The following is a 17,883-nucleotide window of genomic DNA, read 5'->3' on the forward strand; positions in this document are numbered from 1 at the left end:
TAGATTTGCTCAAAAGAGAAGATTATGCAATGTTGGAATCCCAAATTCGAGAAAATCAAAGTATAGCAAAGATGAAGTGATTCAAGACTCAAGTGGATGAAATATGTTTTAGATTTAATCTTGAGTATAGGTATACCGTACTATCAAGAGGGATGCAACATTGATTATTTCACACGGTCAAAAGTGCTCATAGGTCACCCAAGTGAGAATCCTGAGAGAAAACCCTTGAGAACTAACTTTGTGCTACCTGGATGATCAAGTGTCAACTTGGTGGACCAAGTGGAGCACCTAAACCTAGGTTTGGGCTTCTCTGGCCCGGACCGGTTTGACTGGTCTGGGGGACCGGTCTGACCGGTCCAGGGTGTAACGGCTAGTTTTTGAACAGACCGGTCTGACCGGTCTGTACTGACAGGGCAACGGCTAATTTTTGGAAGTGGGGGTATTTATACCCCTCAGCCCTCTCCTTCGAGGGCTGCTGGTTCCCTGGCATTCCTGAGCTTCCCAAAGCTATCTTCTTGACTAGCAAGCTCTCCCCAACACTCTTTATGAGTTGAGCCAACTAGATTTCATATTCTTTGGTTGGGTTGAGAGATTGAGCGTGTGTGAGATTGTTGAGCATTGTGAGAGCTCCATTTCATGCTGCAGAGAGAAACCATAGCTTGAGCACTCTTGGTTCGTCAAAGCTTTCAAGTTTGCATTTGTTACTCTTGTAGGTTTGCCTCCTAGACGGCTAGGCGTCGCCGGCTAGCTCCCGATGGTGTGGTGAGCAGCGGCAAGTCTGTGCAGGCGTGATCTTTCCCCCTTGGTGGAGAGGAGTGGTTGAAAGAGACCCAACTCACGGGATCGAGTTGAAAGAGACTCACGCCCAATGAGTTCCTCAATGGAGACGTAGGATTCACTTGGGTGAATCTGAACTTCAGAAACAAATCCTTGTGTCTCCTTTGTGGTTTGCCTCATTACTTTGATTTCTAGCATTGTTTTTGTAATTCCGCATCGATCTACTTTGGTGTGCTGTTTCTGTGTGTGCAGGGACTTGCAACATATTTATAATCACCTGCAGGAACACTACACCAGGTTGTATTTGTGCTAGAGCTCGAGGAGGGGAGAAACTCTGATATTTGTGCAAGTTCTGCGTGTGACCGATCTGACCGGTCACTCCAATCGGTCTGATCGGTTTGTGGTTTTGTTCAGTATTCTAAGTGTTGGACCGGTCTGACCGGTCAGTGTGCTGACAGTGTGTTTAAGTGTTGAAATTTGCAGAATTTGTCGAACGCCTATTCACCCCCCCTCTAGGCGACATCCGAGGTCCTTTCAGAGTTTTCTATAGCAACATCCGTCTTTTACTTAGCAACATACGAGAAATAAGTATGCCTTGAATCTTTTCTTATTCTGTGCTCCACGTACTCCTGATTAGAGGTAGATAAAAAAGAAGGCATGACTTTGCCTTGGTGAGAATAATTCACAAATAAAGAGTGATCCAAGGAAATTTGAGGAGCAAATTAGAATTTCTTTTGAATAAAATAAAATAAATAAAATTCAAATTTCTAAGCAAGGAAGGTTTATGACCTAAAGTTTAAGTCGTTCCAAACTTCAATTATTAAGATTGGCATTCCTACTCTATTTTCTTGTGCACGATCCTAGACACATAGTAAGTTCACAACTGGTATGCATATTACATTAAGGGAGTTGCATCTACCTTAATCCTTCAACATTTACTCGATGATGGGAGAAAAACTAAGTGTGAGAGTGTTGTTGGCGGTCCTTAAGTTGAAAATCCAACCACCAACATTTGGATCAACTAACACTGGATAAACTACCAATACTAATTATTTCCACGAGTTTTGGTGAACATGATATGTAGTCAACTATGAATAAATACTAACAAAGACATACGTGAAACGCAGAAAAATGCATAACCTTTATTTCAGATTAAGCAACCTTATATATATATGTATATATATATGTCTATTCTTGTGCATTAAAGTCATAGGAGTTGAATGGAACCGTAGATGCATAACTCTTACTCTAGGTACTATGAGTCCTATACTAGTATATGTCAGACGATAGATGTGCTATGCTAACTAGGGTTCGGTAGAAGTCGAGTAATTTTCAGTTACTCGCGAGATATAGGACATTTTTAGTTTCTATATATGAGATACTAATCTTGGAATGAAAAGAAAATAGAACTTGAGACCGGATGGAAAAAGTGTAGCTCCGTCTGTGTCGGTTAAGGATCGTACCATTTTGGCCCTGCTGATCATGTTCGAATTGTACTAACCACATGCCGGGAGTAGGAGGTAGTCGAAACCGGTAAGCCTAGTACTGCCTCGCATCGAAAGTATGGAACTTCATCACCACCCCTTAGGGCGAGTCGGGTAGTCGCGGAGAATTGGATTGCATGTATTTACTTTTGGTGGTCTCTCGTTGAGCCCGGCTGACTATATGTAGGTGGGGCGGTTCTGTAGTTCGAGGCGGGGAGGGGAATGGTTGGCTCGTATCGTCCGACGGGACAAATGCGTGCCGTGTTGGTTAGGTCCACCTTGCAAGGTTAAATCGAATCGATTCGCCGTCAGTCGCTCTCGGACATGGGCACCTTGATCACCGAGCCACATCGTAGTAATATGAGATGGAATATGGAATATATTATATATGTTGATTTTATTTTGAATTGTGATTAATGTTCTACCGTGTTTGTTCTAGATGGTCTATGCAAATATTAGGTCATGGTTAATCTACATAGAACCTGGAGCAAAAATATTGAAATTAAGGATCCACTTTTAGACGCTTTTCTGCAAAATAAACCACCAGCCAAAAGCTTTGCATGTCTAGATACGTGGGCTATGTATACCCATAGTCGGGTAAGTCTTGTTGAGTATTAGTTGCTCAGGGGTTTTGTTGAAATATTATTTCAGGGCACACAGACGTAGACTTCTGTCCCTGCTGCGTTAAGTTCATCCGTCGGGACGCAGAGGGATGGGAGGTTGTGGAGCCAGACACTTAGTTAGGGGACTCCTCGGAGACCACTTGTGGTAGTTGTAGGTCTTTTTCCTCTATGCGAACCTTAGTTTCGACAATGTAAAGTTATAAATTATGTATGTATTCAAATTTGGTTTGTAAAACTTATTGTAGAGTCATGTGTATATCGTTGTATTTTCAAGTATTTGTCGTGCTTGTACCATCTGCGCTAACCTTTGCGTGAGACTATTGGTGTTGTTTCGATCGAGACGTGGGCTGAGAAAGGACTGTCAAATTAAACCATTAAGCTAATACGCCTGATGTGTTCAAATGACGGCCATTACGCTTAGTTGAGAGTTTTAATTTGGCAGTTCCGTCACAGCTGGTATCAGAGCCAATTCTCGCAGTTTCACGGGCACGTATGGACGTAAGTGCACGGGCATGTGGACGGGCGCGTGGGGGGACAGATGCTACCGGCATGTGGACGGGCGCGTGGAGGGTCAGTGCGCAGGCATCTGGGATGCGCCGTTGCACTGGACGCATGGACGTGGCACAGGGACCGTTGACACTAGACCCACGGACGTCGCACATGGGCCATTGGCACTGGACGTACGGGACGTGGCCAAGAGAGGGACGTTCCTTGGCTTGGGATTGACCGACGAGGACGTCGGTCTCTTAAGGGGGTGAGTATGTGACACCCCAGCCCAAGAGCTTAATAGGATTGATAGAATACTCATGTTAACAAGTTGTAACTTCTTTTCGGAAGCTGATCTCGAAAGAACTCCAAAGTTAAGCGTGCTTGACCTGGAGCAATTTCGGGATGGGTGACCGACCGGGAACTTCTTCCCGGGTGCGCATGAGTGAGGACAAAGTACGCAGAAAAGACTTGTATTGGTCTGTGAGGATAGTCTATGTCCTATAAAGCAACTATTCTATTTATGGCCACTTGACATAACCTACTTTATATAGGGCTTACGAAATAATCTCTCATAATCCCTTAAGCGCCAAGAAATGTACTTTTCTGAAACTCATTTTTAATTAATTTTTTTTGAAAACTCGAAAACTAAACCTGCTGGTACCCCCTGGTGCATTTCAGCTCTGATGATACCCCTCTGTGTGTCCGTACAGAAGATCACATCATACGTAACACTTATCATAAAGACTCACATGGTAGGGCAAATCGACATTTCAAGGCAGCAACACCCAAAGTACAAGGCAATGATCCATCTGTTAGCCAGCCACGCGAAGGTGGTGGCCAAGGGACCCATCAAGAGGTCGGCCAACCTTCTGGGTCGGCCGAACCTAGCTAGGCTCCGGCCAGATGCACATTGGCGGGAAGCCTCCCACTGCCTACTGGAAGTCGGTGTCCGAGTGTTTCCGTGTATATCGTAGCCAGCACCGCCCTTGAAGTAGCATTTAAGGCGGAGAGGAGCCTCATATTATAAAAATATAATACATTTTGGAAGAGAAGAGGAGGAGGACTCCACCTTCTAGAGCTACTTGTAGAATAGGTTAGGAACTCTGTGTGAGGAGAAGTTTAAGAAGAGAGTCAGAGTTATCGGTCTCACTCTACTTATTTTATCTATTTGGTGAGTTCTTATCAAAGTTAAACTTCTGTTATATCATTTGCTTGTGGCATCATCGTCCGTTCTTGTGATGGATGTTCTAGCTTAAGGACTTGAATCTTGAGACGGAGTCTGGTCGGGGCTAGAGCAGTAATTGATAGCGTAGCTGTGGTGTCTAAATTTGAGATTACGTACTTTTGCTTACTACCCTTCTCAACGGTCTATCATGTAGGCAACAGGTGATAACAACTCTGTCCGTCTCTTATAGTCCCCACGCTCAATTTAGACGTATAAATAATAGCTGGATATATTTAGCAGATCAGGTGTAAACTAGTGTCCGAATCAGACGAGTAATAGCTAAAAAGGTATTACACCTGTTTTCCCTGAGAAAAAACTACCGAATACTCTTCGGATGAAGTAGTATCTCCGTGCGGTTATGGAAGTCAAGAAATACCAACCGTTGCTGTGTGATCGATCGTTGCGGGCGGGCGGACGGGCGCCGCCGGCGTGTGCGGCGTCGGCGCGATGCAGTGTGTGTTTGCATGTTTGGGCCTTTGGGTCAGGGGAATAGTAACAGCCATAACAGGGCATCTTTTTTATTTTTATATTTTTGAAAAAAAAAAAATTTACTGAAATATATTTTCAATTTCACAATTTACAGTTTTATACCCCTACCGCCCGGCAGGGGGCGGCAGGGACTTATATGTAAATAAAAAAAATTTATTTGCGCGGAGGCCCTTGGCGGTAGCCTGCCGCCCGGCAGGGGGGCGGCAGTGTAACACCCTAGGTGTCTGCACAGTAGTTGTGTATATTTTATATGCGTCATGTGCTTGAATTGCTTGAAAAAGGACCTTTTGTAAATATAAAGGTCATATGTGTAATTATGATTTTATGCAAGGTTCTTTCTATAGTTATATTTGAATAGGTTGTGAAATTATAGCTTTTGTGGAGGGTGTTTTTGCAAAATTCAGTGCATTTATTACATGGCAGCAAATTTTGCTTTTAAGTTTAAGTTTAAAGTGAATTTGCATTGAAAAATACAAAATTCCTTGGAATTCAAAATCCCTCCTACGTTTCTAAAAATAGCTCTTGAATCTTTGATCAAATAAATTTTTGCACAACATCAAAGTTGTAGATCTTGAAAAGTTGAACAACTTTCATGTTGGGCACTTTTTCATTTGAGCCATATTTTAAAAGTTATCTCTGCTTTACAGTTTGATCTCTGGAAATTTCAGAAATTTCGTTTAAGCCCTTTTCCCCTTCCTCCAGCACCCTGCTCTGTTCTCGCCGCCGCTGTGCAGAGCGCCACCGCCAGCGCCGTGGAGAGCCTTCCCGGCCACCTCCTGCTTCGCGCTGGCGCCCACGCGTCGCGCTACTCCTCCTCCCCCGCCTGTTGCCTCACGCTGGAGCCTCCCCGACCCCCCGCCGAGCCCAGAACCATCCGCACGGCCGCCACCTCGCCGCCGCGGTAGAGAGCTCGCTGCAGAGGCCACCGCCCTCTCCTCGCGCGCAACGAGCAATAAAAGGACCCCAGAAACCCATTCCCAACTTTCTTCCGCTCATTCCTCGCTCCCACGCCCCAGAACGCCGCCGCCGCTCCACCCCGAACGCCGGCAAGCTTGACGCCACCACGGAGCCGCCTCACCGCAGCTCCACCGCCCGCACTGACCCCCTAGCAAGCTCCGCCGTGAGCCCGCGCAGCTCCTCGACCACCTCCCCTCGCCCAACCCCCACCGGAGAACCCTAGCCGCCGTCGAACTCCGCCGCCGACCCGCCTGCTCCGTCGAGCCGCCGCCTCCGAGCCCCTTCCCCGCACCCCAAGACCACCCTGAGGTGCGCCTTGAACCCATGAAGCTCCCACACCCCTCCACCCTCGCCGCCGGTGAGCCCCTCGCCGGGATTCGGCCGGTCAAACCCCGCGCCCCCTCTCTGACCCGGCCGAGGACCTCGGGTTTGAAATTCCAGAAAGCCCAGGGGGTTATTTGAGTAGGCTGTGACTCAGTTGAATAGTGCTCTAAGGACTTCTTTGTAATTTCTAGCAGTGAACTTTGAAATTCAGTAGAAATTCGTAGGAAATTCGTAAAATAGTAAATCTTGATGTTTTGGAATCCTTGTGTAAAGATCTTTGCAGTGGAATCATAATATGTTAGGCTTTTATTGAAGGTTTTGCTGTACAAGTTGATTTGTGTCACTAGGTACATAAAGACTAGATGTTTTATCTTTTTCTTAACTAATGTTTGATACCTTGTACTGTAGTGAAATTTTTATGGTAGTTTTTTCTTGTAACACTAGTGTTGCTATAAATATTTCGTGGTCAGTTCTCATATGTAGCTATTTATTTGATTTAATCATTGTTTAGTAGACTTTAATTATGATAAATAGTTTATAATGATGATAAATCATGAAAATATTCTTGAGTGTTCTTTTGGAGTATTTTAGCTTGTACATGAAGTTTGAGCCCTAGCTCATGACTAGAACAGGAGCTAAAAATGAATCTTTCTAATCTGTGTTCTGTTTTGTTTATTTTGTCATAATTATTTATGTGTAGATAAAATCATGAAAGCTTCACAGTAGCTAAATCATCCCTGTGTCAACCTCATGTTAAATTTTGAGCTTCTTCTTTGCTCTAGTTAGGCCTGTATAATTCAAACTTTTTCTCGGTGTTGTCTGAATGAATGATTTGTTGTGAATAAATGGATACATTTTTTGGCATGATTTTTACAGGATAGCTTAATATATTCATGTTCTATTTAGGGTAATTTTTTCTAAATTTATTTATGTTTGTAATTTGAGTTGTTTATTTATTAGCAAACCATGAATTACTTGTTATAGGAAATCACCCCCACTTGTTTTTGAAGTTAGTAAACTTCATTTGTGCTATTGTTCGTGATGCCTTGTATAGTTAGATTTGTTATTTAACTACTCTATAAACGATTGCCCATGTGTGTTTATAATGTTGTTCTTGCATTACATATAGATACGACTACTTTGTCGGACGGGACGTACGAGCTGATCCCGTAGTCTGACGGAGGTGATCTCGAAGCTCAAGTGAACACTGTTGAACTAACTGAAGCCCCGGACCAAAGTTCGGAAGAGCCTAGAGCTGAAATAGTTAGCGACTACCGAGAAGGCAAGCCCCGGACATAACCTATATTTCAAATTATTATCATTTATTGTTATTATTTACTTGTGCATTTAGTTCTTAGGATTTGAATTGAAACCCTAGATGCATGATCCTAGGAACCTATGTACTGAACACTAGACCTGAGTTCGACTACTTGCTAAGCTTGTAGGACCGGTAAAAGTCGAGTGATTGCCTGTCACTCGCGAGCTTTATAGGAACTGTTTGTTTACTTTCTGTTATCAATATAAGGACGACGGACGGGGTCGTGTTCGATATCATGACCTTTGGTGAGACCCCGTCTGTGTTGATGAACTTGCTAAGGTCGCGGTGTGTGGTAGTGCTGGTTAAGTTTTTGAACGTACTAGCCACATGCCGTAAATATGGTACGCGGTAAGCCTAGTAACCGATTGGACCGGGGAGTGGATATACCTGACACTCTCTCTTAGGGATAGGTTTTATTTTATGTTGCGCAACACTACGACTTCAAGGGACAAGGTTCGGCCTTGGAGCCCTGTAGTCGGGGAGAGTGTTCCTATCCACAAGCCGGAAAGAAAGGCAAACGGTTGTTTGGAAACGACCCGACGGTGTTCCAAACGTGTGTGTTAGGTTTGTCTGGCCAGGTTGAATTTCGATTCAGAATCGTCCGCCTCTCACGATGAAATGAGACTTGCTTGATCTCTTTGCCACACAGAGTAATAAGAGCAATAATATTATTTATCAATCTTGATGTTTGCTTATTTTTCTACCATTATTGGATAGTAGTTGCTTACATAGAATAGTTAATCAACTAGAATCTTGAAAGTTAAAACTTGAAAGTAAGGACCTACTCTTTATTGCTTTTCAGCAAAAGGAAAACCAGAGCCTCACAGAACCTTGCATAGTCTAGCTAAAGTGGGCTACTTATACCCGTTGACGGTTAAGTCTTGCTGAGTATTAGAATACTCAGCCTTGCTGTTGAAACCCCTTTTCCAGGTATGAGTTTTGAGGATCAAATCGCTAGCTTGACCTATCCTTGCTCGTTGCCTCCTGGCTGGTCCGTAGAGTGGGATACGTCTTCGACCGGCAATGACCCTGACGAGTAATACCATGCTTGGGCTAGCCTGGTATTCTTTTGCGACGTGTGGTAGCCGTCGTGTTTTATCTTCCGCTGTTTAAACTCTGAAGTTTTACCCTTATGTTTTGTATAACTGAGGTACTAAGTTGGTTTTGTAATAAGTACTTTGAAACATGTTGTAATCACTACTTTGCCTATGTTGTAAACTTGTGGTTGTAATATCTCTGGACTCGCCTTCGTGCGGGGTATGCTTGTTCGATCCGAGAACCGGTGGTTGTATCGGGACGTTACCCGACAGACCAAGAATTGTTCCATTTGAAGTGCGTTTGAGCTAGTGTTGCCTTTATGGTGATGCCCTGCGCACTTGAGCCGGGATAATTCAGGTGGTTCTGCCGCAGGCAGGCTCCCCAATACTGTATAAAAGGCTTCTCTCCCACCTCATTTGCTTCCCACGACATCCAGAGAGCGGGAGGGAGAGAGGAGTGGTGAGGGAGGGAGTTGTAACGGCGAAGCCCTGCCGGATTTTGGATCCGAACCGCAAGTAATAAATATTTCTCAACTTTCTCGATCAAAATTTTTTGTATGTTTAATTCTATAATTAGTGTATGCAACAGTAATGATATTTTAGCGATTTAGGCAATGTTTTTAATATAATTTAGGTAGAATTAAGATTAGTTTTTAGAAAAACCAATTAGGTTTACCAATAAATTTTGTGGTATTGATTAGTTGTTTAATACGAGAAAAAAATTGGAGAAATAGTCAGAAATTGTAGAAAATGTTAGAAAAGTATATGAAACAATCAGATAAATTGTAGAAAATGCAGAAAAATTTAGAAAATGTTAGAAAAATATATTTATTAAAATATATTGTAAAAAATTATAGGAAATGCACGAAAATGTTAGAAAAGTTTATGAAAATTTAAGATAAATTGTAGAAAATGCAGAAAAAATTAGAAAATGTTAGAAAAATATATTTATAAAAATATATTGTACAAAAATTGTAGGAAATGCAAGAAAATGTTAGAAAAGTTTATGAAAATTTAAGATAAATTGTAGAAAAATGCAGAAAAATTGTAGAAAATGCAGAAAACTTATATTTTTTCTGTTAGGTATGGCCGAAGATACGCCAGCTCTACTTGGCGGAGTCATAGACTCGTCGCACCAGGTACTTCCTTGCAGTGGTTCAGCGCGTGAAACTTAACGTGCTGCGTCCACGTCCACCAGCGGAGTTTATTCCTGGTGACCCACGATGGGTGCCCAGGTGATATGTCGTCGGATTATGTTTCTAAGAATACGCTTGTTTCGTATACGTTTCGTACATAATGTACTTACCTTTGATCGTTCTATTTTTCAGGTTGAGTGAGGCTGGTCTTCTTACTATAGGTTCGTCTTGCTGAGAGTGGTTCAGTAAAGCTGGACAGGTCCCTTACTGACGGCTCTGGTTGATAGATGGAGGCCTCAGACAAACACCTTCCACCTGCCTTGTGGGGAGATGACACCGACCCTACAGGACGTTGCGATGTTGCTGGGTCTTCCTATCAGTGGGGATGCTGTAGGGCCTCGTGTCGTCCCGCCTACATGGTTGGACGATCTAGAAGAGCGTTTTGCAAATATTGACATCGCGATTGATGTAGAAGAGCACCCAAAAGCAACAGGGCCTGCCAAGGCATGGATCCTGCAGTTCCAGGTACATATCTTGTTTTGTTACGATTAATGTTAGAGTTATGCTTTTGACTAGTGCAGGTTATGGTTTTATTTTATAATTGATCTCGTACTCATAAATGTTCATCTTTTCTATGCAGCCCGACAATTTGGCACATGATGCTGATGAGGATAGCGTCACTCGATCCCTTGAGGCATACCTGTTGTGGTTGTTTGGATACATAATGTTCAACAACTCACACGGGGCCTATGTGGATAGGGTGCTTGTGCCTTACGCACTGGAGATCGCAGAGGCAGCTGTGGAGGAAATGCCTCAATACAGTTGGGGTGCAGCGGTACTTGCAGCCACGTACCTGTGGCCTCTGCAAGGCATCGGTGCAAAATAAGCACAATGCAATTCTTACATGATGTCCGATTCTGCTACAGCTTTGGTCGTACGAGAGGATAGCAATTGGTCGCCCGCTTGTCGACCACTCACCGTATGAGCTGGATATGTACGGTGACACCGAGGACGATAGGCCCACCATGGGGACTCTCTGGTACGCTCGTCAGGTACGGAAATGACTGCTACTCGTACTATTCTGTTGGCAATTCTGTTGCTTTGTTTCACCCTCTTTGTATTTCTTATTTATACATATTATTATTAATTTTGTGCAGAAGAGGTGGGCCCACGTACAGTCTCGTCGGGCCTATCCTGAATTTGTGGCTGAGTTTGATCGGTTGACACCTGAAGACGTCATGTGGGAGCCCTACTCCGAGTTGGCTATAAACACTCGTGCACCGATCGGGATATCTTCGGTTTGCTTTCAGGACCAGGCCTTTTGGATGACAACTTCAGCGTTGGTGTACGACGTTTACATTGAGGCTCACTGCCCGGACAGAGTCAGGAGACAGTTCGGTCAAAGGCAGTTGTATCCTGTGCCGTCAGCATTGGATTGAGTCGAACGCCATGACCACAGGTAATAATTCATATACTATTTCAGTGACTATGCATTGTATAGTTAACTAATCATATTTGACTAAATTGTTTTCAATATTTAGTTTATCGAGGACTGGGCAACCCTTCTCCAACATGTGGGTGACAAGGGTGCAGCCTTGGGTCGATGGCTGGGACCAGGCAGAGGAGAACGTGGCGCTTGCGACCCCTTGCACACACGGAGGCTTCGTACAGGGCGTACCTGAGCTGGTACCAGCCTCAGACTCGTTGCCGCTTGATATATGCTGACATGCAACCACAGTCCGCATGTTGCGACAGCACAGGATGGCTACGCACGACATAGGGATGAGGCATTAGCTAGGGGTGGTGAGTCAAAGTTATCATCACTTTTCAAATACTTTGGATTACAGTGTTAATGTCTTTCTTTTTCTTGCTTGCAGTTTGAAATGTGCAGGTTGATGGACATAGATGCCAAGGCGAATTTGATGAGGATTCGAGTGTGATCTATGATGGATAGGAATGAGCAAGAGTCGGCCTAGACCCGAGTTTCACAAAGATCACATTCCATGCTTGAAGCCTTTGGTAGCCGAACATCGTACGATGACTCGTACGGTTCGTCTCAAGCCTCGACCTCGTTTCCTTGTGGTCCCACACAGCAGCAGTCTTCCCAAGCACCTTATTGGTCTCAGCAACATTATCCAGGTACGTGAGGATACTTACTAACTTCCTACTTTGAAGCCAACAATTAATTCTCAGTCTATACAGGTGATGCACACCCACCTTACCAACCTCACTGGAGGGACTCAGTTTAGTACCATGGCACCAGCTGCAGGGATGTCATTTCAACCAACACAGGCACCACCACGACCTTTCGGTAGACATATAGTCAATATCTTAATTTCAATTAATTGTGGTATGAAGTCTAATTCCTTTTGTATTTACATATAAGATCACAACAGTTATATGATGCTGGACCTTCTTCGTATTACCCTACGGCGAACAACAGAAGGAACGCAAGGTAAATATCCTAATCTGTAGCCCGAATTTATCATGTGCTTCTTATTTCTATGAATATTTTAAATAATTTGAACGGTTTACAGGATCGCACCACCAGCTTCCTGATATGGGTCATTCTTCGTATCCACCACCACCAGATACGTATGATGAATATGTACCCAAATATATGACTTATAAGACGATAATTAAGATATCTTAATTGCTACTGTATAGGGCCCACACAGGATACCTTTGAGGCGAACTTCGAAGATTGGAGTCGGTTATTTTCTACACCTAACCAGCAGGACCGATCCTACCTTCCAGACACCTATGGCCACCGGACGTCCAGGTAGAGACATAGGGCCTCCAGAGCGGCACACCTACTCTACAGACCACGTCCACGCTCAGCGTAAAAGAGGTCGACATGGCCGGGGTGGTTAGGAGGTGCTTCTAGCTGTTTCCGTATTTTTGTTATGGACATGTCGTCATGTTATACTTTATTTCGTTCTCATGCATCACCTATTTCGTTCTCATTTGCGTATGTGTATGAATTGCTAACTTATACTTTTCATATTCATATAGTTTACTAATGCTTTTTATTTGTATCCAAAATATCTAAAATCACATCTAATGGCTCATTCTGCGGGGAGGGGGAGCCTGCCGCCCCCCCTGCCGGGCGGCAGGCCCCCTGCCGCCCAGTGGAGTGACGGCAGGCTCCCGCCAAGGGCCTCCGTGCAAATAATTTTTTTATATTTACATATAAGTCTCTGTCGCCCCTCTGCCGGGCGGTAGGGGTATAAAACTGTAAATTGTGAAATTGAAAATATATTCCTGTAAAAAATGTTTTTCAAAAATATAAAAATAAAAAAGACGCCATAACAGGCCTAGTGCATTGGGCCGTATTCACAAAAAGTCTTCGTACGTCTCGTCCCACGTACAAGAAATTCTGTTATTTATTTTCTTTCCAGATAATCCATGTATGTCGTATCGAGAGCGTATTATTGCTCATAGACTAGTCACAATCAATAGTGCATGCATCCGGGGAAAAAAGGTCGCATATGCGCTGAGATTAATAAGAACCAATCACTGCTACTGTGGTCAGGTCACATTCACTGATTCACCCTATTTTCCTTTCCCAAAATAGCATACATTACTCCTTTTTTTGAGTTACATACATATATGAGTACAATATTTCTGTTACACGAGACAAAGAAACAGCTAAAAAGAATCGATATAAAGTCAACGTAGAAGGAAAGAAAAGAAGAAGAAGAAATTCTTTTTTCTGTTTTGTGACATTACAATTTATACAACAGGAAGCATCCAATCCCCCATTCCCGCTTGTTACAACATGACGATCAGAATTCGCCCTCCAGAAATCTCCATTCCAAAGCATATTTGTCTGATATTTAGCATATATTTCTGGGATTTGAATGGCTTCAAGAATTGGATGTCAAAATGAATTCACTCTCATGTGAACACAACAAAGCAGATGCAAAATCCTAGGACTACACAGATTGTACAGCATCAAGCAGGCATCTTATCAGAGTATGGTGCATCCACATCTGTTCTGCTTGGGGGAATTGGCAAGCTGCTTCTCTGCAAAATTTGAGGCGAACAACATGTTAGAGGTATGTTCAGAAGTGTCAGAAGGAAATCACATTAGGAATTATTCAGTATGCATGTCTATTAGTGGGCATGTATTATATTATCGCCCAAACATCCATCACATGTTGTAAGTTGGTACGAATGCTAGCCTGGCAATTCTAAGTGCCTCGAGAATTGTTGCGCTGGAACTGATTAAAGGATGTCTCGTGGTTTGTATGTTCGAAAGTTTGCGTGATCCTAGTGCATGTACCCTAAAACAAAGTAAAAAAGAAATCCTGCATACAAGCAGCTGATAACCACAAAACTACTGAAACTAAAGGTCTAAATTCCCATTGAATAACTGGAAACATCTTTCAGGTTGTAGTATTTAATCAGAGGTGCCCACCTAGACGCGTTCACTACCATAAGATTGAAAGGCAGTATGTTCCAAACGCTGGAAGTTGGTCATAAAGTACGCTTCGATTCATATGAAAATAGAAATATAGGTCCTCCCTCAAAAGAACCAAGAAAATGATATGAATAAAAGGCTGAAATTGTCGGCAATACCACTGTTTTTGTCAGCTTGTGGAGGTCGCACTACTACATGCATTGTAATTACACCTCCTGGGACCTCTCCTACTGGAACACGGGACTCTGCAAGTGTTCGGTTATTCTCCAGTATCCTTCCAGCATTGATAAGCTTCAAGTCATTCACAGTTTTTGGAGCTATATCCTTATCTGTTAGCAGAAATGAAAAGAATAAATTACATTCAACATTTAACAGAGTAAGTAATAATTAAGAACACCAGGCATGAATTGCAGAAGAGAGAATTAGCACGGGGAGAAGTTCCTAAATGTAGGTCAAGATATGACCACACAGAAAGTTTCCAGCATAATCAACCGAGGATCTCAGAGACAGAAAATAGAATGTGCTATTGCACTATTCCCAGATTGAAATGCAAAATTGCTAATTTGATGAGGCTAGCAGAATAGATGCAGATACCCTTCAAATAGATTACTGGCAATGAGACAAGGAATATATCATGTTCAATTGTTCAAGATGGTTTGCCTCGTATGTGTTGGTCAAGAAGCGCAGGCATGTGCAAGCACACATTGCTATGTAGCGAACACAGTATAGTGTCAGATATGATTCAGCCAGAAAAGGCATAATTTTTTACTTGATCTAGACCTTGGTTCTCATGTAAGAGCAGCTCATGCAAGTAGTTCATGAATTCATACCAAGGGAAGTTTTTCAACAGGTGGGAGAATCCGAGAACTGTCATTACTTATAGATTCATTATCAGAATTTAGATTTGCACTTCTACTGATAAATCGTTATTATTTTTATCCAATGTAAACAACTTATTCAATAGTACAGATTGATTTATTATTTCTGAACATGTTCCAAAATGGTTTCTGCAGGCAGACATAAGATGCTCTAACTGTTAAGATGAAAACTGCTGCTTAGTGATTAAGCTGTGTTTGTCAGTAACTTTCATGTACGGTCCATGCTGACTAACATTCTTAAATGTGGGCTGACATCCAAATTATTTTTTACGTGATATACTATTTAATGAAGCCAAGGTTCAATTCAGAAACAGCACATATGTCCAGACGATTTCACCAAAGCAGCACATACACGAGAACAAGACAATTTAGAGTTAATAATTAATTGTTTGCCCTCATCTAATAAGATGAACAGATAACATCATAGACTAAATTATTAGCCAGATGTGTATTCACGGTGAAAGGTTGAACTATTGAATTTCTCCATTAAAAACTTTCCTTAGCGCTACCAGAGCTCCCTTGACAAGTTGACATACTACAAGAGAGTAAATACTTAATCAAAAGATAGACAACAATTATTAACATGGCCATGTGTCCTTTCAATCTTTTACAGCAAGCAAAACAAGGGACCTTATTTGTCCATCCATTCCACCAATGGTTTCTTATTCAACCGTTTACAAAAACAATACTCTATTTCACTCTTCTGCCAAAAAATGGCAATTGTTTTCACAATCGAAAATCCATATAAAATACAGTAAGAAGGGTAATTAACACTAAACTACGGTATAGCCAGTTCTAGGATTCTGCTGATGCCAATAAAACGAATATGGCATAGCCAGTTACAGGACACTTATGAAGGTAAAAACAAATATGGAATAGTCAGTCATGGGATACTGCACAAGCTAATCAACGAATATTGCATAGCCAATTGTAGGATAGTGCTGAAGCTAATTGAATAAGGCATAACCAGTTCTAGGACTTTGCTGAACAAGAAAACTGGAGCATAGTTCCACTACTCAATTGACCATGCATCCAGGAAAAAAAAAATCAAGCATGCCACGAGCACCATACGCCACAAGCATACCAACAGGCGGATGCAGGAAGACTAAACATGAGCACAAAGTGAAAAAGAAGCAATACACGATCCAGGAATCTCATGACACGGCGAATACTTCTGCACCTAAAATTACTAAAGCATCCTTATCTTGTCAGCAGATCGAGACGGAGCACATGTTGGCGCTACCAATCAATAGGCCTCACCTTGCGGCCACCGAGCGAGGATGAACTCCTTGAGCGCGGAGACTGTGGTGGAGGGGTCGTACTTGGTGGGCCCGATGTCCGTGCCGTCGAAGAGCCGAAACCTGACCTCGATCGGCTCCTTCCCGCCGGCCATATCCTTCCCGCCAGATCGCCGCCGGCCGGCCGCCCCACCTCCTCTTCCCAAGATCCACGAAGCCCCGGATCAGAGGCCCATAGCAGCAAGGAAGCAGCAAAAAAAAAATCCACAGAAACACGCGAAGGTGAGATTTTGACGACGAATTCTTGCTTCCGCGTGGGGTGAAAGCGAGGGGACGGCGACTCGGTGGGGGAGGAGAGGAAGACGAGAGCCAGAGAGACGACGATGGGGTAGTGGGCTTCCTCCTCTCGGTGTATTGACAGATACGCCCAAGTAGAAGTTTTTAATTGCGATTTTGGCATCGAGCCATGGTGGAGTGTGAAAGCGAGAGGCGAGGGCGAGGCCGAGGCCGAGCGGGGAATTCTAGGCGCGGCGCGAAGCGGGCGGCAGCTGGAGTAGGAATCGATCGCCGGAATTCGACGTCGGCGATGGCTTCTATCTCTTGTACTTTGACTGCCCCCGTCTCTCGTCGGCGTCTTCCTCCCTGTTCTGTATATCTGTACTACTCCAGCAGTCATGTTTTTTGGCATGTTATGTAGAAAATATTTGTCTCGGCTCTGTTTCTTCGTTGGTGGTCCAGGTTGAGCTTGTTTTTCAGCATAAACACATCATAATCCAATGCTCAATTAAGATGCATTGCTTTGGGAGAAATATTTTTTGACGGAATCCAATCCTATCTTGCCTATGCGGCTACGCCGGCCGGATTTTAGACTGGTTTCTTTTTTTCCGTCGTATGTTGACTCAAAATGAGCTCTCCCTGAATTATGAACTGTTGCAAGAAGATTAACCTAGATACTCTGAAAGACGAAATGGTCAGCGACAGAGAATATAGAAATTGTTCTTGATCGCAACGAAATGGCCGTCCATGTCGCGGGACAGGTGGTACGAAAGCATGGAGCAGCACTGCAGCAGACGCAGCTCCTTCCATCTCCAGAACCGCCACACGTCTCCTGATCCCAATGCGGCAATGCCTCGTGTGTTCCTGAGCATGGCGACAAGCAGCGTATATTTCCTGGCTGGCCAAGCCAAAGGCCAATCAACTTCTGCATTCCGCTGGGGAATTATCATGAGCTGGCCTGTGATGGTTGGCTATTATTCTAGGCAACCAACGCAATCAGAGTTCGGCGCTGCCATTCAGATCCCGCAATGAACTTAAACTTGCGCACCAACCAGAACAGCTCAACATATATTCCGTCCAGTTTTCCAGGCAATCATCATCACAAAGTCACAGGCACATGAAAAAAAAAACACACACAAAAACGTAGCGATCCCAAAACGTAATAATAGTCAAAAGAACGTATATTAATTTTCGTTGTTGCAGTTC

At 43.4% G+C, this 17,883-nt stretch overlaps 1 protein-coding gene across 2 annotated transcripts; it reads right to left on the reverse strand.

The window, feature by feature from the left end:
- Positions 1 to 13,417: 13,417 nt before the first annotated feature.
- On the reverse strand, positions 13,418 to 17,025 carry LOC120657267 (membrane-anchored ubiquitin-fold protein 3). Of its 2 annotated transcripts, none has more exons than XM_039935556.1 (3): positions 16,424 to 17,025; positions 14,444 to 14,614; positions 13,418 to 13,888 (listed from the first exon to the last, which is right to left on the reverse strand). In XM_039935556.1, exons 1-3 carry the CDS (start codon positions 16,554 to 16,556, stop codon positions 13,833 to 13,835), a joined length of 360 nt encoding a protein of 119 aa, XP_039791490.1. In that variant the 5' UTR covers positions 16,557 to 17,025; the 3' UTR covers positions 13,418 to 13,832. The 2 variants fall into 2 exon arrangements, with proteins under 2 accessions (XP_039791490.1, XP_039791491.1); XM_039935557.1 differs by having other exon boundaries at positions 14,447 to 14,614; positions 16,424 to 16,935.
- Between the last annotated feature and the right edge of the window lie 858 nt (positions 17,026 to 17,883).

This window comes from Panicum virgatum, chromosome 1N (genome assembly GCF_016808335.1).
Source record: "Panicum virgatum strain AP13 chromosome 1N, P.virgatum_v5, whole genome shotgun sequence".
NCBI lineage: Eukaryota > Viridiplantae > Streptophyta > Magnoliopsida > Poales > Poaceae > Panicum > Panicum virgatum.

Bases quoted from the DNA above. Each gene is read 5' to 3' on its own strand.
- LOC120657267 (XM_039935556.1), bottom strand. From the start codon at position 16,556: ATGGCCGGCGGGAAGGAGCCGATCGAGGTCAGGTTTCGGCTCTTCGAC. The intron at 14,615-16,423 runs GTGAGGCCTATT...TTCTGCTAACAG, and splicing joins CCTCGCTCGGTGGCCGCAAG to ATAAGGATATAGCTCCAAAA. The intron at 13,889-14,443 runs GTATTGCCGACA...CAAATTTTGCAG, and splicing joins ACAAGCTGACAAAAACAGTG to AGAAGCAGCTTGCCAATTCC.